Source organism: Lissotriton helveticus, chromosome 6 (assembly GCF_964261635.1).
Source record: "Lissotriton helveticus chromosome 6, aLisHel1.1, whole genome shotgun sequence".
Classification (NCBI taxonomy): Eukaryota; Metazoa; Chordata; class Amphibia; order Caudata; family Salamandridae; genus Lissotriton; species Lissotriton helveticus.
This window is the reverse complement of record NC_136067.1, coordinates 8,706,141-8,730,250: the sequence shown is the minus strand read 5'-3', so window position 1 is coordinate 8,730,250 and position 24,110 is coordinate 8,706,141. Positions and strand designations below refer to the sequence as shown.

Sequence of the window (24,110 nt, the reverse complement as noted above, 5' to 3'; positions counted from 1 at the left end):
GCAGGCAAGCTCCAGTGATCCTCTGCTGCCGTTTAATGAAGCCTTATGTGACGTTCTTGTGGGCACTTGGTCCAAGCCCGCCACAGGTCCGCCTGTGGATAGGAACGTGGCCAGACGCTACTGCCTGGCTCCGGGCGACCCTTACTTTTTGTCCACCCATCCCACCCCCGAGAGCCTGGTTATCCAGGCCTCCACATCCCAGACCGCATTCCCGACGGCCCCGTCCGATCGGGAATCCAAAAGATATGAACAGTTCGGAAAGAAGGTGTTCTCGTCCCTGAGTTTGGGACTGCGGTCTGTCAATACCGCGTGTCTCTTGGGCCGCTACACCCACACCCTGTGGGACACGGTTGCGGACTTGCTGCCACAATGCCCGGAGGAGGTCCGGGCTAAACTCGCCCAAGCCCTTGTGGAGGGTCGAGATGCGGCACGGTACTCTATCCGGTGTGGGCTGGATACCACGGACTCACTGGGCAGGGCGATGGCAACGACGGTGGCAGTTAGACGCCACGCATGGTTGAGGTCCACCAACTTTTCGGCCGATGTCCAGGCCACTCTTCTGGACATGCCGTTAGATGGCCGTCGCCTTTTTGGCGACAAGGCAGACCATGCGCTGGAGCGCTTTAAGGACTCCAGGGCTACGGCCAAGTCCTTAGGCCTTTCGGCCACGCGCCAGCAATCGTGTGCCTTTCGCTCCTTTCGTGGCCACGGAAGGGGCGTCCCCACACGTGCTGCCAGCCACGCACTGCAGAATACCCAGCAGCTTGGTGGCGGCCGTGGAAACCGCCGTGGCGGCGGTCGGGGTCAGCGGCGAGGCCAGTCCACACCTCCCTCCGCAGCACCTGCCTCAAAACCTTCCGAGTTTCCAGGCCCATGTGACGCCTGTGGGAGGCAGGGTTCGCCATCACCACTCCCACTGGCGCACTGTCACGTCGGACAGGTGGTTGCTCCAAATCGTCCGAAGGGGCTACTCCCTCCCGTTCGAGGCGACCCCTCCAGCCATGCCACCGCAATTCCACCGCGTGTCGAGGGATCACTTGCAACTTCTGCAAGAGGAAGTCACGGCCCTCTTGGCCAAGGGGGCCATCGAGCGCGTTCCTGGGCCAGAAGTAGGGTGTGGATGTTACTCCCACTACTTTCTGGTGCCCAAGAAGGGCAAGGGGGGCCTGCGCCCTATCTTGGATCTACGGAACGTCAACGGCTTCCTCCGACAAGAGAAGTTCAAGATGCTGACTTTGGCTCAGGTCTTAGCTGCCCTGGACCCCGGAGACTGGATGGTAGCGTTGGACTTGCAGGACGCTTATTTTCACATCCCCGTCCTGCCGGCCCACCGGCGTTACCTGCGGGTCACGGTTGCCACGAGCATTTTCAGTTTACCGTGCTCCCCTTCGGCCTTACCAGCGCCCCACGGGTGTTCACGAAGGTGATGGCGGTGGTCGCAGCTCATCTGCGCAGGTTAGGGGTGTCAGTCTTCCCCTACCTTGACGACTGGTTGTTAAAGGCGGGCTCGCCCCAGACAGTCGTCAGCCACCTCCAGACTACGGCCGACCTCCTGCACCTGCTGGGGTTCTCCATCAATGTGCCGAAGTCGCACCTGTGTCCCTCTCAGAAGCTCCTCTACATCGGAGCGGTTCTCGACTCGGCGCAGTTTCGGGTTTATCCTCCCGAGCAGCGGGTTCGGGATATTCAGGCTCTGATTCCAATCTTCCAGCCTTTATCCCGAGTCTCGGTCAGGTTGACGCTGCGGCTTCTGGGACTGATGGCCTCCTGCATCCTTCTGGTGTATCACGCCCGGTGGCGGATGCGGGCTCTGCAGTGGGACCTGAAGTTTCAGTGGGCCCAGCATCAGGGCAAACTGTCCGACCACGTCCTGATCTCGGAGGGCACTGCGAGACAGTTGCAGTGGTGGCTCACGGACCGCGATTGGGTCAGTGGCAGATCCCTCTCCCTACCCCGCCCGGAGCACGTAGTTGTGACGGACGCGTCCCTCCAGGGCTGGGGAGGTCACATGGGAGAGGTGGAGATCAGAGGACTCTGGTCTCCGGCGGAGGCCCGGCTTCACATCAACCTGTTGGAGTTACGGGCGATTCGTCTAGCACTGAAGGCATTCCTCCCCTCTGTCCGGGGGAGTGTAGTGCAGGTGTTCACGGACAACACCACCGCCATGTGGTTCTGCAACAAACAGGGCGATGTGGGGTCGTGGACCCTATGCCAGGAGGCTCTGCGCCTCTGGCAGTGGCTGGAACATCAGGGCGTGACCCTGGTGGCTCACCACCTGGCAGGTTCTCTAAATGCCAGGGCGGACGAACTCAGCCGTCGGTGCATGATGGATCACGAATGGCGTGTGAGCTCGGACGTGGCGCAAGGCCTCTTTCAGCAGTGGGGAGAGCCTTGGTTAGATCTATTCGCCACCGAAGAGAACGCGCAATGTCATCAGTTCTGCACGTTGGAATTTCCAAGGCGGCGCTCGCTCGGAGACGCTTTTCGTCGCGAGTGGAGCTGCGGTCTATTGTACGCCTTTCCGTCTATACCACTTCTGCCCAGAGTGCTGAAGAAGATCAGGCGCGACCGGGCCCAGGTTATCCTTGTGGCTCCGGACTGGGCACGAAGATACTGGTATGCCGAGCTACTCAGCATGTCAGTTGATCCCCCGATTCGTCTGCCTCTTCGGGAGGACCTTCTGTTGCAGCAGCAGGGGACGGTCCTCCACCCAAACCTGTCCAGTCTCCACCTACAAGCTTGAAGATTGAGCGGCGACAGTTGAGGCCATTTGACTTGCCTCCCGAAGTCTGTAATGTCATTCTGGCAGCCAGGCGTCCCTCCACAAAGTCAGTATACGCCTGCAGGTGGAACAGATTTGTGGCATGGTGCACAGCAAAGGCTGTGGATCCTCTCAATGCCCCTCTTTCTGAGGTTCTTCTCTTCCTTCTTTCTCTTGCCCAGAAGGGCTCTGCTATGGGCACTGTCAAGGGCTACCTCTCTGCCCTTTCAGCCTTTCTAAGGCTGCCTGATCAACCTTCTTTGTTCAAGTCCCCTATTGTAAATCGTTTTCTGAAGGGCATCACACACACGTTCCCTCCTGTTCCCTTCGTGATGCCCCAGTGGGACTTGAACCTTGTTCTTACTTTCCTGATGTGCGCTCCCTTTGAGCCACTTCACAACTGTCCTCTTCGCCTTCTGACTCTGAAGACTGCTTTCCTGGTTGCCATCACCTCTGCCAGGAGAGTGAGTGAGCTCCAGGCCCTTTCTTGTACTCCACCTTTCCTTTCTGTCCATCCGGACAAGGTTGTGTTGCGTACCAAGCCATCTTTCCTGCCCAAGGTTGTCTCAGCCTTCCACATCGGGCAGTCCATTACCTTGCCCACCTTCTTTCCGCCTCCGCATCCCTCTAAAGAGGAAGAGTGGCTCCACCGTCTGGACCCAAAACGTGCGCTCTCATTTTACTTGGATCGCACACGCCAGTTCCGGGTGGATGACCAACTCTTTGTTGGTTACGTGGGCGCTAAGAAGGGGAAGGCGGTGCACAAGAGGACCATCTCCCGGTGGATCATCTTGTGTATCCAGGCATGTTACTCCATGGCTAAGAAGGAGCCCCCTGTTGGATTGAGGGCTCATTCCACTCGGGCCATGGCAACTACAACTGCCCTGGGCCGGGGAGTCCCCTTGCAGGACATCTGCCAGGCTGCTACGTGGGCCTCGTTGCACACGTTCGCACGGCACTACTACCTGGACAGTCAAGTCCGGAGGGATGGCTTCTTTGGCCGTTCCGTCCTCCAGGACTTTCTGGTGTGATTATTGGTTTGCAGACCCACCACCGGGGTTGGTATTGCTGGGGTATCTATTCTAAGGTAAGGAATTTATCACTAACGTGTCTCTTTCAGATGCACAAGTTACTACTTGTGTAACGATATATCTGTAAGAGACATTAGTTAGTGATAGATTCCTTACCGACCCACCCATCCTCCCCGTTCTGCGAACCGATACCTAGGGTTAAGGTCATCCCCTTTCAGGGCCCTAGTTTCTTGGCACCAGTGTTGGTTCTATCATGGCTCTGCGTATCTGGCGCGGAAAAGCTGTGTATCAGAACTGACGTCAGCACGCATGGGCGGCGTCTAAGTACTCCGACGACGTCATTCCGACGCTGACGATGGACGCGGAGCCGCGGATGACGCCTACCGACGCGCAGGGGTATTGCTACGCAAAACTTTCCGGATCCAGTCTGACGCCTGGGGATATTCTAAGGTAAGGAATCCATCACTAACTAATGTCTCTTACAGATATATCGTTACACAAGTAGTAACTTGTGCTTTAAAGAGCGTGCTGGCATAGGTGGACATTAACCTAGGTGGTGTCTAGAAGGCTCTATAAAATATCTGCAAAGAATTCCAGTTTGCCTCCCGCTCTCTTGAAAATTATTTTTCTGCCATCAGATCCAGTCTCGGCACTCAGTCCTGAGTTTACGGGAAATCTTGAGGAATTTGTTTTTGTGCTGTGTATGCAAAGTGATACATTGATCTTTGCGTTCCTGAGACTACAGTGATTCTGTGCCATGAATCACTTGGATAGATGAGAAAAAAGTTTGTAGTTGCTATCTGCCACTATCTACCAAGAAGTCCCCACCAGGACAAGTGCAATAATTGGTAGTAAGTTCTGAGCCAGTCCGCTTACACTGGGAGGTAGAAACGCTCGGTCTTGTGCACCATGTCATCTGAGTGGGACACCAGCTCTGAGATTGCAGAAGCTGTAGATCCATTACTGTTTTCAGAAGATTTTGTGGCCTGGGGCTTCCATCTTGATGTCCAGTGTGACTTCCAGAGGGTATGTCAAAGACAGAGCATTGCATCTTCTAAAATTGCTCAGAAGAGCTGTAAACCGTACAGTTGAGCTTCCATAAGCCGTCTTATCAACCACCATTTAAGGATCGCACTCAATCATAAACTCTCGTTATCAGTCAGATGCTTAACCTCTGATAAAACTTGTGTATTGGCTTGAAAACCAAACTCCAGGGTCGGAAGCCCAGAGAGATTCCCTCTGACACCAAACATAAGTATCAGAAGATCCAACATGTAAATTAAAAACATTGGCAACAAGTCTGGTTTCAACAAATTAAAAGAGGCGTGCTCTCTTTAACCTTGAAAAGTCTGGCATATAGTGTTGAGGAGAACCCTTTATCCAATACTCAGAGACATGTTGCAATCACACCCATTCCGAAAACTGGAACCAGGCCAGAGCGCTATTCTTCAGAACAGATGCTCTCATTGCTGCCAAAACCATGATCACACTGCCTGTTGAGGGCACGTCAAAAAAATTGTTTCTAGATATCATAGATTGACCTATTTCTTTCACTAAAACTTCCCTGTCCCTAGTGGGGATCACACCTCCCAAGGTAAATTGTAAATTGTAAATTGATACTTGTATAGCGCACTACTCACCCGCAAGGGTCTCAAGGCGCTTGTACGAATACCGCTGTGGAACCCATCCTGGCTTTCCCTGTGAGGTGTCCACTCCTGGGCACCCCCAAGGTGGAGGCCAGGCATCCTTAGTGTTGTGGGGGCCGTTGTGGAGATTAAGCAGTCCATTGCCCAGAGTCGCAGAGTGGGACTCCATGATTGGAATAGGCACCGAGGCGAGAATGATCAGGTCCGTGGAATTTTGAGCCCAAGACCCACCGAGGCGGGGAATTGAACCCTGGTCCCGGGTTAGACCTCTGCATCAGGGTCTGCCGCTCTAACCATTGAGCCACACTTCTCCACCACAAGGTTGCAGGGTCACCAGTTGCTATAAGCCCATCAAGACCTGGCCATGCAGCCATCTCTCTGGATTAGTGTATAATGTCCCTTGGTTCAGGATGGACAAGGTTTTCTTTCCCTCAGCAGAGGACAGGATTAGTTATTATTCTAATATTCAGCGGTTGGTAAGAAACTAATAAAAGCAATGCCGGGCCGTATGAAGACAAGCTGAGGGGAAGAATGAATGAAGTGCAGACATGTCTTGGTGACAACATTTTGTTATAATTTCTGATGTAGCCCCTGGGGAGTTTGTTTTCTTGGTTTGTAAATAAATATAGTTTGTGAATATGGCATGCTGAATTTACTACACTGACAAGTGACAGATTTTCTCTTTTCTATTAAAGGCTCTTCACCCTCTTGGTTTTTAATAGACGTGCGCCTGCTGAGTGTTTTTTTGTTTTGATTTTTCAGATGACAAGAATAGTAAAGCTGCGGAAATCGGCATTGGGGCAGTAAATGTGCAGACAAACAAATCCAGCAGCATATCAGGAGTCACCCAGTGCTGGCAGGGCGTAGTTCAGGAGCAGGTAATGTACTGCCTGTGAGCGCCGCCAAGACTACTATAATGTTTGGTATTTCCCACTTGTAGAAAAGGTTTTCTGTATTTTATTTATTATATCCTATTGAAGTTGTCCACTAATCTCATCTATCAAGCTCTCATGGTGTCCACTCTGTGCTTTGTATGTTTTACTCCTTTTTCTGCCTCTCTTATCAACAGATGCCCACTCCAAGGGTCCCCCACGCATTTCCATCACCCCTTGCTCCTTTCCCTGTATTGCCACATCCAGTATTTGCTCCTGAGGGGCAGCGTCGATTCACCATTACAGTAAAGACAAGCACAGACGACTTGCACCTACTCAGGCACAGAACCTATGTGTATCCCGCACACCAGGAAAGACGAGAGGTTTGAGTAATGAGGCACTGGCCTCGAGTTATAGGACTGCTTTGAGTGCACTCCCACCCTTGAGGTATAGGACTGTTTTGAATGCAGCCCCGGCCTCAAGTTATAGGACTGCTTTGAATGCAGCCCTGGCCTCGAGTTATAGGACTGCTTTGAATGCAGCCCCGGCTCAAGTTATAGGACTGCTTTGAGTGCAGCCCTGGCCTCGAGTTATAGGACTGCTTTGAGTACAGCCCTGGATTCGAGTTATAGGTCTGCTTTAAATGCAGCTCTGGCCTCGAGTTATAGGTCTGCTTTGAATGCAGCCCCGGCCTCGAGTTATAGGACTGCTTTAAAATGCAGCCCCGGCCTCAAGTTATAGGACAGCTTTGAATGCAGCCATGGCCTCGAGTTATAGGACTGCTTTGAGTGCAGCCCTGGATTCGAGTTAAGGGCTGCTTTGAATGCAGCCCTGGCCTCAAGTTATAGGACTGCTTTGAATGCAGCCCAGCCCTCGAGTTATAGGACTGCTTTGAATGCAGCCCTGGCCTTGAGTTATAGGTCTGCTTTGAATGCAGCCCTGGCCTCGAGTTATAGGTCTGCTTTGAATGCAGCCCTGGCCTCGAGTTAAGGACTGGTTTGAATTCAGCCCCGGCCTCGAGTTAAGGACTGGTTTGAATTCAGCCCTGGCCTCGAGTTATTGGACTGCTTTGAATACAGCCCTGGCTTCGAGTTATAGGACTGGTTTGAATGCAGCCCTGGCCTCGAGTTATAGGGCTGCTTTGAATGCAGCCCTGGCTTCGAGTTATAGGACTGCTTTAAGTGCAGCCGAGCCTCGTGTTATAGGACTGCTTTGAATGCAGCCCTGGCCTCCAGTTAAGGGCTGCTTTGGATACAGCCCTGGCCTCGAGTTATAGGACTGCTTTGAATGCAGCTCGGCCTTGAGTTAAGGGCTGCATTGAATACAGCCCCGGCCTCAAGTTATAGGACTGCTTTGAATACAGCCCTGGCCTCGAGTTATAGGACTGCTTTGAATACAGCCATGGCCTTGAGTTAAGGACTGGTTTGAATGCAGCCCTGGCCTCGAGTTATAGGACTGCTTTGAATGTAGCCCTGGCCTTGAGTTAAGGGCTGGTTTGAATGCAGCCCGGCCTCGAGTTAAGGGCTGCTTTGAATGCAGCGCCGGCCTTGAGTTAAGGGCTGTTTTGAATGCAGCCCTGGCCTCGAGTTAAAGGACTGCTTTGAGTGCAGCCCCGGCCTCGAGTTAAAGGACTGCTTTATGTGCAGCCCTGTCCTCGAGTTAAGGGCTGCTTTGAATGCAGCCCTGTCCTAGAGTTATAGGACTGCTTTGAGTGCAGCCCTGGATTCGAGTTAAGGGCTGCTTTGAATACAGCCCCGGCCTCAAGTTATAGGACTGCTTTGAATACAGCCCTGGCCTCTAGTTATAGGACTGCTTTGAATGCAGCCCTGGCCCCCGGCCTCGAGTTGTAGGACTGCTTTATGTGCAGCCCTGTCCTCGAGTTAAGGGCTGCTTTGAATACAGCCCTGTCCTCGAGTTATAGGACTGCTTTGAATGCAGCCCTGGCCTCGAGTTATAGGACTGCTTTAAGTGCAGCCCTGTCCTCGAGTTAAGGGCTGCTTTGAATACAGCCCTGGCCTCGAGTTCAGGGCTGCTTTGAATGCAGCCCTGGCCCTCGGCCTCGTGTTATAGGACTGCTTTGTGTGCAGCCCTGTCCTGGAGTTAAGGGCTGCTTTGAGTGCAGCCCTGGCCTCGAGTTAAGGGCTGCTTTGAATGCAGCCCCGGCCTCGAGTTATAGGACTGCTTTGAATGCAGCCCTGGCCTCGAGTTAAGGGCTGCTTTGAATGCAGCCCCGGCCTCAAGTTATAGGACTGCTTTGAATGCAGCCCTGTCCTCGAGTTAAGGGCTGCTTTGAATGCAGCCCCGGCCTCAAGTTATAGGACTGCTTTGAGTGCAGCCCGGCCTCGAGGTATAGGACTGCTTTGAATGCAGCCCGGCCTCGAGTTAAGGGCTGCTTTGAATGCAGCCCAGCCTCAAGTTAAGGGCTGCTTTGAATGCAGCCCTGTCCTCAAGTTATAGGTCTGCTTTGAATGCAGCCCTGGCCTCGAGTTATAGGACTGCTTTGAATGCAGCCCCGGCCTCGAGTTATAGGACTGCTTTGAATACAGCCCTGGCTTCGAGTTAAGGACTGGTTTGAATGCAGCCCGGCCTCGAGTTAAGGGCTGCTTTGAATGCAGCCCCGGCCTCAAGTTATAGGACTGCTTTGAATGCAGCCCCGGCCTCAAGTTATAGGATTGCTTTGAATACAGCCCTGGCCTCGAGTTAAGGACTGGTTTGAATGCAGCCCCAGCCTCAAGTTATAGGACTGCTTTGAATGTAGGCCTGGCCTTGAGTTAAGGGCTCCTTTGAATGCAGCCTGGCCTTGAGTTAAGGGCTGCTTTGAATGCAGCCCCGGCCTCGAGCTAAGGGCTGCTTTGAATGCAGCCCTGGCCTTGATTTAAGGGCTGCTTTGAATACAGCCCTGGCCTCGAGTTATTGGACTGCTTTGAATGTAGCCCGGCCTCGAGTTATAGGACTGCTTTGAATGCAGCCCTGTCCTCGAGTTAAGGGCTGCTTTGAATGCAGCCCCGGCCTCGAGTTAAGGTCTGCTTTGAATACAGCCCTGGCCTCGAGTTAAGGGCTGCTTTGAATCCAGCCCCGGCCTCGAGTTAAGGGCTGCTTTGAATACAGCCCTGGCCTCGAGTTATTGGACTGCTTTGAATGCAGCCCCTGTATTCACTGCGTTGTTGATGGGCGTGTATTTTCCGGAAGGCATGGATGGCACTGGATGGGTTGGCTACCTGAGTTTGGGGACTACTTGGTTAGATAATGAACATGTTTTTCTGCCTTGGTATTGTGGTCTGCAGTGCCCATGTTCAGAACTTTACATAAAATAAGTCCAAAGGTTGTATTACAAACATTTATGCCTGACAAATATTGATATTGTAGAAACAAAAAACCCTGCCTGTTCTTTTAGGTGAAGAAGTTCTTAGAGTCCACTTGGGATGCACCAGATTTTGTGGAACGCTATCGGAATGTTTATCTACGTCTGAAGAAAGCGATGGAAGAGCTTTTTGGACAGCAAGCAGCATTTATGATGGCACTCCGTAACGGCTTCTCTGGGGCACTGCTGCAGCTTTCCTTCTCGACCGCCATGAATGTGAGTTCACAAATAATGCTGCCTTTGATTATGGATTAGATTATTCTTGGTCCTACATTTGAAGTCCACTCCACTGCTTATACTTTTATCTCTAACATGCCTTTGTAATATATTGCCTTTATCATAGTCTATTTGACGATGGGAAAGTTCGAAGTAACGCTAATGAACCAATAGGTGAAAAGAAGTAATCAAACATGTTAGTTCACCCTCGGGTCATGTGAGTCGGCTGTACTCTTCCAGCCAGTGGCCCTGCGCCTTACCTTTAAAGCTGTGAATGCTCACATTGACTAACACTGAATACTACTACAGATTCCACTAGAGTCTCTTAATGCCCGAGAGGCCAGTTCGTTTGCGATATGGGTATGACTCAATACTTCCATCTGGATATTTTTAATTGTACTCCTGCTGCTTTGAATCTATTTTAAAATCTCTCCCTATGCTTATGTGAGAGCCAGTTGGGCTAAATAAAGCAATTATATTTCTAACATTTAACTAACAGTTCAAATGTGAGTGTAGTTCCTTTCTTGACGGCTCGTCAGGTAAGTCCAGCTCCTCCAGTGATTGGGCGAAGGTCTTAAATTCTCTAATGCTGATGACATGTTTCATACATCTCCTTATTCTGTTCAGAATCAAAATAAATTCGGTCATGGTAACACTGGTCAATCAGTCTTCAGCGAGTTGTTTCTGAAAAGGCTTATGAGGTCTTATACTCAAAGGGATTTCTCTATTTTTTTTAATGACAAATTTGATTAGATTTTAGCTATAAAACAAGGCCAATACGACCTACAAACATACACAGGAGATTGTGATAAAAACCCTATTGAAGAATATGAACAGAGAAACTTGCACAGTCTGTGCCAAGCACCCCACCCAAGTACCACATGCCACTAAGAGCGTCCTTGATCGGATTCAACATTAGGTATATAAATCAGTCCTCTGTGGTGCCATAGTTCCGGATTTCTGCATTGAGCACGGTGTCGATAGAGCGAATTGGAGCCAGAACTATATCCCTACAGTCTGCCTATCACAGCCAAAATTTGGGGTGTTTTTGGGGGCATCCCCTTGTCACTGCTCCAGAGCGGAGATAGTGGCCTGGGAGTGGGGAGGTATTTTCCTAACCTGGCAGGAAAAAAAGTTGGGGTGGACTCTGATCTTAATTAACTTTAGAGAGGCTTTCCCTATCACAAGTAAATGGTAGGTGAGACTTGCAGTGACCCCAGCTTCTCTTCCAGGGATATACTCATCAATAGTCATAAGCACTGAATAGTCCCGCCCACATGCGGGGACCCCGGAGCAATAACAAATTATATGCATATACCTACATATATAGGCCGAAATGCATAATGCTGTACACTGCAGTGAATAAAGGGCTCCTGAAACTTACCCCGCTGTGTTCTAGGATTACCTCCGATGTAAGTGGTCGAGTGGCAATACCTACATATATATATATATATATATATATATATATCATATATCCACATATATATAGGTAATATGCATGTATATATACATATGCAGCCTAAAAACATTACAAGGTTCAAATATGCCACAATTGTATTGTAACTCTTTTACATTTGAAATAATAAAGAAACATAAATCATAAAATGATCATGATCTAGAGAAATAAACTGCTTTGTTTGCTTTGAAAACACAGCCTTTATTTTCAAAGGTAAAAAGGCAAGATCATAGGGGCAGATTAGCCTAGAGAGGCTGCATATAGAACAGTTGGTAAAAATTGGCCTGTGCCTTTAAGACCTCCAGGAACCCCCAAGGCTCCCATCATGCACCACAGGTGAGAGGTCAGTTATTTTTGGACGACTTATAACAGTGTAAACACTGCATGGGCAACAGATACGTATTTATGGTCCTGGTTTTCACCCGTGGAGGAGGGTGGGTTGCTTATGACTTTGATGAGGATACCCCGGAAGTGAACTAGGATTACAGGTAAGTAACTAATCCTTCTCTTGCAGGGGATCCTCATCAATAGTCCTAATCACTGAATAGAGTAGCAAGCCCATCCCTATACCCTGTGGACGAATACCATCATATCATAAGCTTTTAACAAAAACATGTATTACCCAAACAAGTTTCTCAAGGATGCTTGCGCCCAAACTGAGCATCTGCTTGAATGTCAGAATCAAGGCAGTAATGGCGTGCGAAAGTGTGAACCGAACGCCATGTGGCTGCTTTACATATTTCCTGAATCGGGACATTTCTAAGCATAGCTACAGTTGGCTTTGCCCCTTGTAGAATGAGCTCTCGGCTTGCCCGGAAGCTGTTTGTGTGCCAGCTGATAAGATGACATGATACTGGACACTATCCATCTAGAAACGGATCGTTTAGAGGCAGGTAAACCAGTGTTCAAAGGATTATAATTAACAAAAAGCTGGTCCGCCTTTCTCACACTCCTTGTTTTGTCTAGATAAAATTTCAACACTCATTTTAAATCTAGGGAATGCAAAGATTTCTCAGCAGGCGTGACGGGGTTAGGAAAGAAAGTGGGATGAGTGATCGACTGGTTGATGTGAAAATCCGAGACTACCTTAGGAAGGAACCTCGGGTGAGTTCTTAGCAGCACTCTGTTTACATGGAACACGAGATAAGGCTCTGTACACGTTGTCCGAGAAACTGAGAGGTACTCCACTGTATCATTGGACATCACAAAACATGAACTTGCACTAGCGAATAGGAAGAGGTAAGTGTTTCAAGTGTGCTTGGTTGCTGTCACTGACAAGAGACCATATGTATGGGCATTTACAATGACAACTGAGATACGGACGCAATTATTGATATGGGCGCACTCTTCCCACCTGTTTTTGTCTCCTTTAGTCTAGCTTAGTACATGAGAAATTCTCATGTCTGACCTACCAGGTACTGTTGAAGCCTGGCTAGTCTACTGAATTGGGTGAGTCCGAATGGATATACCTTTGCTGCTCATTACCGTTGCCACTCAGCTGTAGTTCACACTAGTTCACTGTGGGCACTCATTATGTTGCACTGTTTTTAATCTGTTTTAACTGCTTTTAGAGTCCTCATTGCAATTGCAGTCACCATTCAGTGTTAAAGATAAGAAATCAGAGTCACAAGGGAATTGTTTATATATATACATATATATATATATTCACCGAAAAAACCATAGGTTTCACACTAGTTATAGTTAGGAATTAGCATTTAAAAAACCTATTAAATTCACTGAAAAAACCATAGGTTTCACACCAGTTATAGTTAGGAATTAGCATTTAAAAAACCTATTAAATTCACTGAAAAAACCATAGGTTTCACACCAGTTATAGTTAGCTGGAAATTTTACTCGCATAAAACCATTGAAATTCCCCCGTTATAGTTAGTTGGACTCACTATAACTTGCGCATGCAATGCACTGCTGATGACGTCACATATTACATCACTCATGACATGGTCAGTGACATCACTCATGACATCACTGATGACACCATCCAGTGAATGTGTGTTTTAAAAAAATAAATATGTGTTATATATGTATATGTAAAAGTTGATGGAAGAATAAATGTTTAAATAAGGGTTTACATGGATGTTTTAAAAAAAAAAAATGATTGGTTAACTGGTTTATTCAGTGTATCTTAGTGAATACATATATTAGAGAGTAATGTTCAAATATTCAAATATATGTATTAGTGTTTCACTTTGTGTATAAGTGGCTGCATGGGTTGGTGAGTTGCTACATGTGTATGTATATGGGTTATTAGATGTTTTTCTTAGTATCAGTATGAGTGTCTGTATGGTTTGGTGGGGGTATTACTTAACACATAGATGCATGAATGACTGACTCTCTCTTTGTATGTGTTTTGAAGACAGTATATGTGCAGGACTGTATGGGTGGATGAGTGCGTATATGTGTGTGTTAGTGAGTGAATGACTGTCTCACTAGTGTCTTTATCAGTAAGTACATATGTTTTAATATAGTATATGTGAATATTGATGTATATAAGTGAGTATATGTGAGAGTAAGAGATTGTAAGAGTTCCTGTTTAAATTAGTATGTGTTTCTATAAGTGATTCTTTAAGAGAATAAATATGTGTAAATTTCCTTAGAAGTAAAGTGGTAGTGTGTGTATAGCTGTATATGCAAATAAATGGATGTTCAATAGTTTATTTGCATGTGTGAGTATGTGTGAGAGTATCTTTAAAATGACTGTCGGTGTGTAAGAGGATGTATAGGTGTATCACTACATACCATGAGTGAGTATATGTGTGACTATATAGAACTGTTGGTGAATGAGTGCATGAGTATATAGATGGTGGAATAATTGAATTGGTTGTGTTTTCTTTTTTTTTTTCTTTTTTTTTTTATTCCTCATATTGCGAAGCTCTGTGTAATTGGAGTTTCTGGTTTCTACCTCTCTCTGGATTTTTGTTTTCCTTTTCCGAGACTGCCCCTTGGTCTCTCTTGTCTGGGGAGTTAATCATCTTCCCGATGAGTTCTAGAGGAGTACCCTTAGTCCATTACATAGTGTCAAATCTGGTCTGGAAATAGGGGGGGAGCTAGCCACTTTGGCTACTCGACAAGTATCATACTTGTCCGCCAGAAGTTGTTTCGCATTAATCATTGGACCGTTATACCAACCCTGTATTGGGATTCAGGTGGTTTTCAAAAATTGCCCAATACATAAATCTCTTACAGGTATTTCCCTTTCTATCTAGTTTATTAATCCTTATGACAGAATTCATCCATTCCCCGTGTGATGGAGGTGCGGGCCCAACCCACTTAATACAGATCTCCCTCCTCGCAAGTACAATTAATACAAAGAGTAGATTGTCCTGACATTTGGTTAGACCCCCTTCATCTATGGTATTCTCGATCCCAAAAAGAGTAAGGGTTGTACTTACAGTTAGCTGTTTGTTCATGATCATGCTCAAGGTCTTACCAACTTCACTCCAATATTCTTCAAGTAGGGGGCAGTTTCTGAACCTATGAATGTCGTCTGCCTTTTCTTCCCCACATTTCGGGCATTTCTTTACTCCTGCATTTTTAAATTTGGATAGCTTCTTCGGTGTCCAATAAGCTCGGTGTACAGTGTATAAATGGTTTCTTTTCAGTGCTGCTGATTTTAGGGTCAACCAGCATTTTCCCAGTGATTTTTCCCAAATTCTGTCCAAATCTGTTGTAGCTATGTCTCTTCCCCAAATTTGATTCTCAATATTTATGTTTCTATCTCCTGCGGCTATGAAAGCCGAAGTACCACTTTGCCACTTCTTTTGTTATGGGTGAGTTCTTTACCATATCCGCATGCCCGAGGGGGAAGATGGCGGCCGGGTAGGACGCTCGGCCGGTGAGCTCCTGACTCAGCGACTCTGCTGACCGAATAAAGCAGAAACGAAGCCTGTTTACGCCGTAGGCATGAGCGAGAAGTAATATAACATATAAACAAAAAAACGCACGAGCGGGTGGAAAAAGATTTCATCTAAGCAACTTACCGCGGGTTATTACGGAATGGTATTCTACCCGTCGGCGGTGGCGGACACCCCTGGAAGAGAAGCTGGTGCTCCAGGCGGAGCGTGGTGGTGCAGCCCCGAGAGGAGACGTGGCTCGGGTGTTTGGGCGGCCGCGGCAGCAGCAAGGGCGTTCTACTGCAGAGTTTCCGGTAGACTGAGCTATCAGTTCCGGGGGGTGAGAGGCAGTGCGAGCCGAGCCTGTGTGAATTCCGAGAATTCCGAAACTGATTCGATCAGAGGAGACGGAGGAGGAAAAAAGATATACCATGCCCTCGGTTCTTCTGTAACATCTCTTGACGACACGGGGTCAGTGCCGGCGTCATGTTGGAATAGCAGGAGAGAGAGGTCCAGCCCTGAAGCAGGTAACATTAAAGGGGGGAATTGGTTGCTTCTCAAGGAGTTACACACGGCTGACCTAAATGATACCCAAAGATTGTGCTTAGGTGAGCTGAAACCTGACATAGACACAGACACATTACAGCAGCAGCACATGAGTAAACTATGGGATATAACTGAGGTGGGCGGTGAAAGTGAGTACTGCGAACTTGAGGAAAAAAACAGTCAAATAAAAGTAGTAGAAAAAAAGAGTCCGCGAGGGAGACCTTTGGAAATACAGGGCAAACAGGTTATTTCAACCTACAGCTTGAGTAGCAGAAATTTTCTAAAACAAGAGCAATACCCAAAAGGTATATCTCCTAGGGAAATAAAAAAAAGGACTAAAAAACCAGCCAGAGAGAGCGCAAAAATAACCTCAGAAAGCGGAACAATCTCCTCAAAAAAGAAAATTGACTCCTCCTGAAAAAGTAAAATTAAAGTAACTCCATCGTTAAGAACTTACTTTAAAGTTCAACAGCAACAGAGGTTATATACGGAGAAGCAAGTTTATACACACATACAGCCGTCTCCTCAAGGTCTCTCACCTGTGGGAGAGAGAGAAATCATGACATCTCCCGTCAGTATACAACCCTCTCCCACAGTGGGCACACGATTAACCCTGGAATCAGAAAAAGTGACCCCAAATAGTAGTAAAAAAAAGAACAAGAGCAAGAATAAAGTAGAATCGAAGAGTCTGGAAGATATTTGGAAGATTAAAACCGGAACCAAGTGGGAAGCTGCAGCTACACCTCAAATAGAGATTATGGCAGAGGGGGTTGTAGAGAACATCGTTGTCGAAAAAGGGGGTGAGGGTGAGACTACAGAATACGAAGAGGGTGTGCAGGGAATACAAAAGGGACCCCCTACAACCCCTAAACCCACACAGATGAACTCCTGGAAAAGATATGGACAGAAATGAAAGAAAAGTTCACCATATCAGAGGCCAAGCAAGATAAGATTCAGGAAGTATGTGAGAAGTTGGACAGCAAGTTAAATGCTCTAGGAGAAAGAGTAACAGCGGTGGAAAGCGAGGTTGGCGCTCTAAACAAAAGAGTGGAAGAGAATCGGAAAGAGATAAACTCCTTGAGACAAGAGAGTAAAATAATGAATGAAAAGATGGAATCGCTTGAAAACCAAGCAAGAAAGAACAATATAAGGATATTAAATGTCCCAGAAAATCAAGAAGGGTCAGACATGAAAAAATATGTGGTAGCACTGCTGGCATAGCATTTTCCTTGGGCCGATGAGGCATTGCTAGAGGAAGACATACCGAGAGCACATAGAGACCCTTTTGGAAAGAATAAAGAAAGGAAAACACAGAGGAAAATACTTGTTAATTTCAAAACCTATGTGTAAAGGATAAAATTTTGGGAGAAGCGCTGAAGAAGGGCAACTTTAACAAGGATAACTGGATCTTTAGAATAAGATCTGACATGTCACAGGCCTCACAAACCAGACAGTGGGAACTAGGAAATCTAATGTCAGAATTACAACAATTAGGAGCCACTGTGCAGATGAAATTCCCTCCATCACTTAGGATAATGTGGCGGAACAAAATGAGGAACATAAAGGACCCAGAAGAAGTTAAATCCCTCCTCGAGTTAATGCAAGATCAAGTGCGGTCGGAAGAACCATCAAGGTAAAATAGAAAACTTTAAAAAAAAAAATCACAGGGTACGAATAACGGCAATACAAGGTATTACAATGGTGCAAGGCCTTGCAATAAAATTTACTCACACAAAGGTCAAGAGTCATGAGTAAAGGAGCTGCTAAGGGTTATGAAGATAACCAAAAGAAAAGAAGAAGGAGGCTTCCCTGGGGAGGGCAACAGTCATGCACAGAAAAGAAAATACAAAATTCTCATGAAACAGAAAAAGGGTGGGGAGCAAAATAGGGAAAAAAATGGGGAAAAAATCCTCATAAGACGGAGCAGATGGAAAAACGTAAAGGAGTTTGATATCATGAACAACAATATAAAATATACACAGGAGTGGAACACATTAAAAAGAAATAAGGTGGATGGGGAGCGCAAATAAAAACTTCAAAATACTCTCCGGGAATGTAAACGGGCTGAGAACAAAAAGCAGAAGGAACAAAATACTAGAATATCTTAGAACATCAGAATGCGAAATAATAATATTACAAGAAACACATTTACGGAAAGAAGAATGGGCACAAATAATAAAGACCCTAGGCTGGGTAGAATCATACGCATGTACCACACAAGAATGCAACATCAAAGGAATAGCGATAATACTTAAGAAATGACTTAAAGCTGTCATGGAATCAGTAGAAGTAGATAATAAGGGAAGATGGGCGATAGCCAGAGTAAAGATAGAAAGTAATCCCCTTACGATCGCAGGATACTATGGTCCTAATTTAGATGATGCAGATCCTCTACGGAAACTCTATTCCCAGCTTTTACTAGCTACCTCCCCAATAATATTGGGAGGAGATTTCAATATGGTAATGGATCCCAGCTCAGACAGATCTCCACTGGGAAGACTCGCAAACCTGCCAAAAATGAGAGAGTGGATCAGTTTCTACAAAAGAGATCTAGATTTGATCGACATATGGAGAGACAAAGGAGAAAAAAAACAACCCTTCACGTTACATAATAAAAAATTGGGACACAGGTCGAGAATTGACTTTTTCCTCATTGCTCGACATCTCTCAGGAAGTGTAAAAAATCTAGTTCATCTCCCAGCTCATCTGTCAGATCATTCAGCCGTCCAACTCACAATTCAGGTGAAATCAACAAAAATGCAAGGAAGATTTACGGTAGAGAGAGCTATATTACTAGACCAGCACATTGTGATGGAACTAGAAGTTGAAACAAAAAACTTCTTTGAACACAACAAAATAGGTACAACAAAACAGGTCACTTGGGACACATATAAAGCAGTGTTAAGGGGGAAGACGTTGAGTCTAGGAGCATATAAAAATAAAAAAATAAAACAAGCAATCACAGACTTGGAAAGAAGCATTAATTCCTTAGATGTCCAAATATTAACGGAACAAGACATGACCAGAAAAAAAGAATTAGGACAACAAAGACACCATCAGAGACAAGAACTGGAAGGCATCCTAGAAGAAAGAGTGCGGACAAAGTGGGAATCAAGCAAGCTAGCAAAACATGAATATGGGGAAGGGTGTGGAAAGTGGCTTGCATGGAAACTAAAAACAGATATAGCCAAAAACAAAGTGAAGAGCATTCACCAGGAAGGTCAGATAAATCAAAGCACCGATGAAGATACAATCAGGCAAGAATTCAAGAGATTTTTTGCTGAGCTTTACACAGAAGACACAAACCCGCAAGAAAACCAGATAAATGCATACCTGGAAGGTGTCCCATCATTAGCTCTAACGGAAGAAGAAAAGGAAGAACTTAACAAAGAGATCTCAACAAGTGAAGTAGATGAGATAATCAGAAGTCTAAAAAAAAGGAAAGGCAGCAGGCCCCGACGCTCTACCAAACGAGATATACATGGCATTAAGGGCCACCCTACTTCCACATATCACGGAGCTGGCAAACTTGATCCTCAAGCAATAACAAGAACATACCTGACTCTTGGAAAGATGCAATAATCACTATCATTTTAAAACCCGGTAAGGACCCCACCAAATGCGAGTCATACCGTCCAATATCGCTGCTCAACACAGATTATAAAATCTTTTCCAAAATTATGGCAGCTCGATTAGGAAAAGTATTGGACCAGCTCATAAACTCGGATCAAAAAGGATTCGTCAAGGGGAGACAACTGCATGAAGTCACACATGAGCTTCTTTGCTCAATAGATATAGCCACGCAAAAGAAAGTGCCCCTTACCATACTCACTGTCAACGCCGCTAAGGCATTCGACAGAGTTAACTGGGCCTTTCTAGAAAAAGTCATGATTAAAAACAACATTGGCCAATCCTTCATGCACATTGTGAAACAAATATATAAAACACCAAGATCCAAGATCCTAGTTAACGGCAGTCTCACAGAGGATGTGAAAATAGAAAGAGGAACAAGGCAGGGATGTCCTCTCTCGCCCCTGCTTTTCAATTTATATATCGAGCCGCTGGCGAACAAATTAAGAAGTGTTAAAGAGGTCACCCCTTTCAAGTTCCAAGAATGGGAGAAAAAAATTGCATTATATGCAGATGACCTTATGATTTTTACGGACAATTATATTAAATCTAAGGAAGCTATTGAAGAAACAATAAGTGTGTTTGGGAAGGTCTCCGGGTATTTGGTAAATCACACAAAATCCGAAATTATGATTTGGAATACTCAGTTTAAAAGCTCAAGTATCAAAAAAGAAATAAAATATTTAGGTATTCTAGTGAATCACGATATAGAGAAGATTCCCCAACGTAACCTTAACAAGGTGGCAGGAGAGGTGAGAAAGTTGCTTAAAGTATGGTCCACTCTACATCTAAGCCTGATAGGTAGATCAAATATTGTCAACATGTCAATCCTGCCAAAATATACATACCTTTTTAATACAATCCCCCTGGAATTTGGAAAACTCCTTTTAAAAAAACCACAGGGAGAAATCACTAGCTTTATATGGGCCTCGAAGGGAATTAGGATTTCGTGGAAGAAACTCAGGAGGGGAAAGCAAGACGGGGGACTAGCTAGCCCAGATCTGGGGGAGTACCACAGGGCATTTCAGTTCAAAAACTTTCGAGTACTATTAAAAAGTTATCAATATTATCCAAGATATTTACAATCGATGACAGAATCAGTTGACCACTTTCTATTCAAATTTGGACACCCCAAATACTTTAAAAAAATAAAACTGAAGATCTTAAGGGAGGCTGCAAAGATGTGGATACAAATTAGAGCAATTTTAAACATCTCGTATTACAGCGGAACGGCCCGATATGGGAATCACCAGGAACCCCAGAATGCTTAAAAGATTCAATGGCAATTCCATTGAGACTAGCAAACATCAATTACTGGGGGCAACTATTAAATGGTTCAACTTTGATCACATGGGAAGAACTCAAAAAAACAACCAATGATTTAGTTTCCAAATTTAAATATTATCAAATTCTAAGTTCGTCTAAAACGTTACCCACATACAATCAAGAGAATGAGAAACTGGAAAAAGATATGGTAAAGAACTCACCCATAACAAAATTGAATTGGTTGTTGTAACTGGTATGGGTATCTCCATTTTTTTGAAAATGTTAGGTTTTATTTTTGAATATGTGTTTCAAGGGTTACATTTCAGTGAAAGGAGGTCTGTCACTCTGTCACAAGGATGGTGTCATCAGTGATGTCATGAGTGAGGTCACTGACCAAGTCATGAGTGATGTAATATGTGACGTCATCAGCAGTGCATTGCACGCGCAAGTTATAGTGAGTCCAACTAAATATAACGTGGGAATTTCAATGGTTTTATGCGAGTAAAATTTCCAGCTGACTATAACTGGTGTGAAACCTATGGTTTTTTCCGTGAATTTAATAGGTTTTTTAAATGCTAATTCCTAACTATAACTGGTGTGAAACCTATGGTTTTTTCAGTGAATTTAATAGGTTTTTTAAATGCTAATTCCTAACTATAACTGGTGTGAAACCTATGGTTTTTTCAGTGAATTTCATAGGTTTTTTAAATGCTAATTCCTAACAATAACTGGTGTGAAACCTATGGTTTTTTCAGTGAATTTCAAAGGTTTTGTAAATGCTAATTCCTAACTATATATAGGGCCTCAAACCTATGAAATGTAATATTTTTTATAATGAATCCTATATTGTATATTTATATAATACTATTGTTTTTTAAAATTTTTTTTGCCGTGGAGCGCTCCCGGGGCGCGTACCTGGGAGCGCCCCGGTCAGCGCAATATTGCAGCGCGCCCCGGTGCGCGTACCGGGGAGCGTCCCGTTACCGCTATTGCCGCGAACGAAAACATCCTCGTGACGTATCGCGTAGCCGCGTCTGCGTGATACGTACGGCGTAAGCGTGCCCGGAAGCACCCGCGTGCATACGAACGAGCTACGTAAGCGCCCCGGGACACGCCCCGGGGCGCGCCCAAACATCATCGTGACGTATCGCGTAGCCGCGTCCGCGTGATACGCACGGCGTAAGCGCACCCGGAAACACTCGAGCGCATACGATCACGCAACGTAAGCATCCGACGCGCTTACGCGACGCGCCCGGGGGGCGCGTAGCGTAAGCGCGTCTGGTCATGTGACCTGAAAATAACACTTTTTATTGGTGCACAACAGTTTTGGTTTCCAAATGATGAAAGTCCGGATCATGTGACCTGAAAAAAACACTTTTCATTGGTCCAGGAATTTTTTTTTTTCTCCAAATGATGAAAGCCCCCACCTTTTTTCCTTATTCTGACTTTGTCCTTTGACTGAGGAAGACCTGTTTAGAGATCTGTGACTAATATTTTGTACTTTAAAATGGCTACAGTAGCAGCAGCAGCTGGAGCATCTGCACCACCACCACCACAACCACCAAGAGGACCACCACAATATCACATTGGTGGTCAAGAAGAAGAAGAGGAGGAGGAGGTGAGGAGGAGGGGAGAAGGACATTCCTGCCAGAAGACAATACCCCATATAGGCCAAAGCAGCACATTGTATGGGAGTTTTTTTCCATCCCAGAGGGCAAGAAGAAAGTGAATGCGCCAAAGGTGACTTGCCAAATCTGTGGCTCTGAACTTTCAAGGGGGAACCCTAATAAGAAATATTAATTTGGCAATAACACCATGATTCGGCACATGCTGCGCAAGCATCCCAGGAACTATGCTGCTGCAGAGATGAGAGAACTGGCCAGTAACCCTCCCCAATCTTCACCCAGCACCTCCAAAAGAAAGCAACCCACTCCATCGGGACCAGACACAAGGGAGACGATGCCAATCATACAACCACGGTTTGGTGAATTCAGGGTCACTTGTATTTTTTGTGGTAAGACCATCACCTATGGTGAGCAGAGCATAGAGCTCATCAACCGTGCTGGTGACAACCACAATTGCCCCAAAAAAACATTTATTTTTTTTGCTCCAGTTGAGCCGTTTACAATTCCCAGTTTTTTGTTTCTCCCCATAAAAATAACCCAAAAAATATAAAATAGTTCATAAAAGCCAAAAAAAGTACAAAATGTTCAAACAAACATTACAAAAAATATAAAACAAAAAGAAGAAAAAAAACCAGTTCTTTTTAGAACGACCTCCAATTTATAAAAAAAGGCTACATTTAAAAAAAAAATCTGTCATTCTTTTTTCCCCATGGTACGCTCCCCGGTGCGCGTACCGGTCGCTCCCCCCGCGCAAATCGAAAAAAAAAGTAATTTTATTTTTGTCCCGCGTGGCCCTTTTATAGCCCCCACATCAAACCTAGGGGGTCAGGGGGAGTCTACTCTGCCTCCTTATGTTCATTTCCACCTTTGTTTTTGCCACCTCTTGTGTCTCGATCCTACCGAGGCACAAGATGGGGGCCGCTCCGGACTGTTTGGAATGTTTACAGACACCCGAGAGCCAATCAGCTTTCCGCGCGCGAACTCGCGTAGCACGCCGGTACGCGCTCGGTGCGCGTACCGGGGCGCGCTTATAGATATATATTTTTTTTTTAACCTAAATTACTCAAAATCCTCTGGAGCACATATCTTGAGACATAGCAAAGGCACATCGGGCTACCAGTCCCTACAATTTTGCCAAGTTTCGTGGGAATCCATTCAGCCGTTCGGGCTAAAAGTGAGTCCAACCTCCCTATGGAAATTAACATGGGGAAAACACGTTTTGGGACCCCCCTTTTATCTCGGCCCCCGCTTGACTAATCCCCCCCCAAACTTTCAGGGAAGGAGCGGAGTGGAGCGGGCCATTTTCTTGGAGAAATTCAGCCAATTCCGTCCATCAACGCCAAAGTTAATTCCAATAGAATGTTGCGGATTTCCTATGGAAACTAGGTCCTAACTATAACTACCTACTGGCGACCGCCAGTAGGTTATATATATATATATATATATATATATATATATATATATATATATATATATCATACCAAGTCGAACAATGTCACATTTTTGTCTTCCCAAACAGGGAGTTCCAGGCCTGACAGGTACACTAAATAGGTAAATACAATGTTGATGTGAGTATGAATCCATGTCACCGACTGTAAAGTGTTGATAGTCTTCACTGTTTTGGTCCTGAAGAATCGCACGTAGAATAGACACTGAGTGAGAAACATGTTGACCTTCATTCACCAATAGGAACGCTTAAACCAAGACATAAAGCTTAGGGGAGCACCCTATTGTTTGCTTTTATTTAGGGTAGGAGACCGAAAGAATAAAGTTTGATTTAACGGGTACTCCCAGCCCTATTTTAAATCACTTATTCATCATGTACATCTACACATTTCTGGCCCCTCAG

The 24,110-nt window shown here is 45.8% G+C and overlaps 1 protein-coding gene across 1 annotated transcript in view; it reads left to right on the top strand.

The window, feature by feature from the left end:
- LOC144762121 (cullin-9-like) overlaps window positions 1-24,110 on the top strand; it is a 343,786-nt gene that overhangs the window by 224,999 nt on the left and 94,677 nt on the right. The window contains exons 23-24 of the mRNA XM_078647249.1: window positions 6,201-6,316; window positions 9,705-9,887. Of these exons, the coding sequence (XP_078503375.1) occupies window positions 6,201-6,316; window positions 9,705-9,887 (299 nt within the window). The remainder of the gene's footprint in view (window positions 1-6,200; window positions 6,317-9,704; window positions 9,888-24,110) is intronic.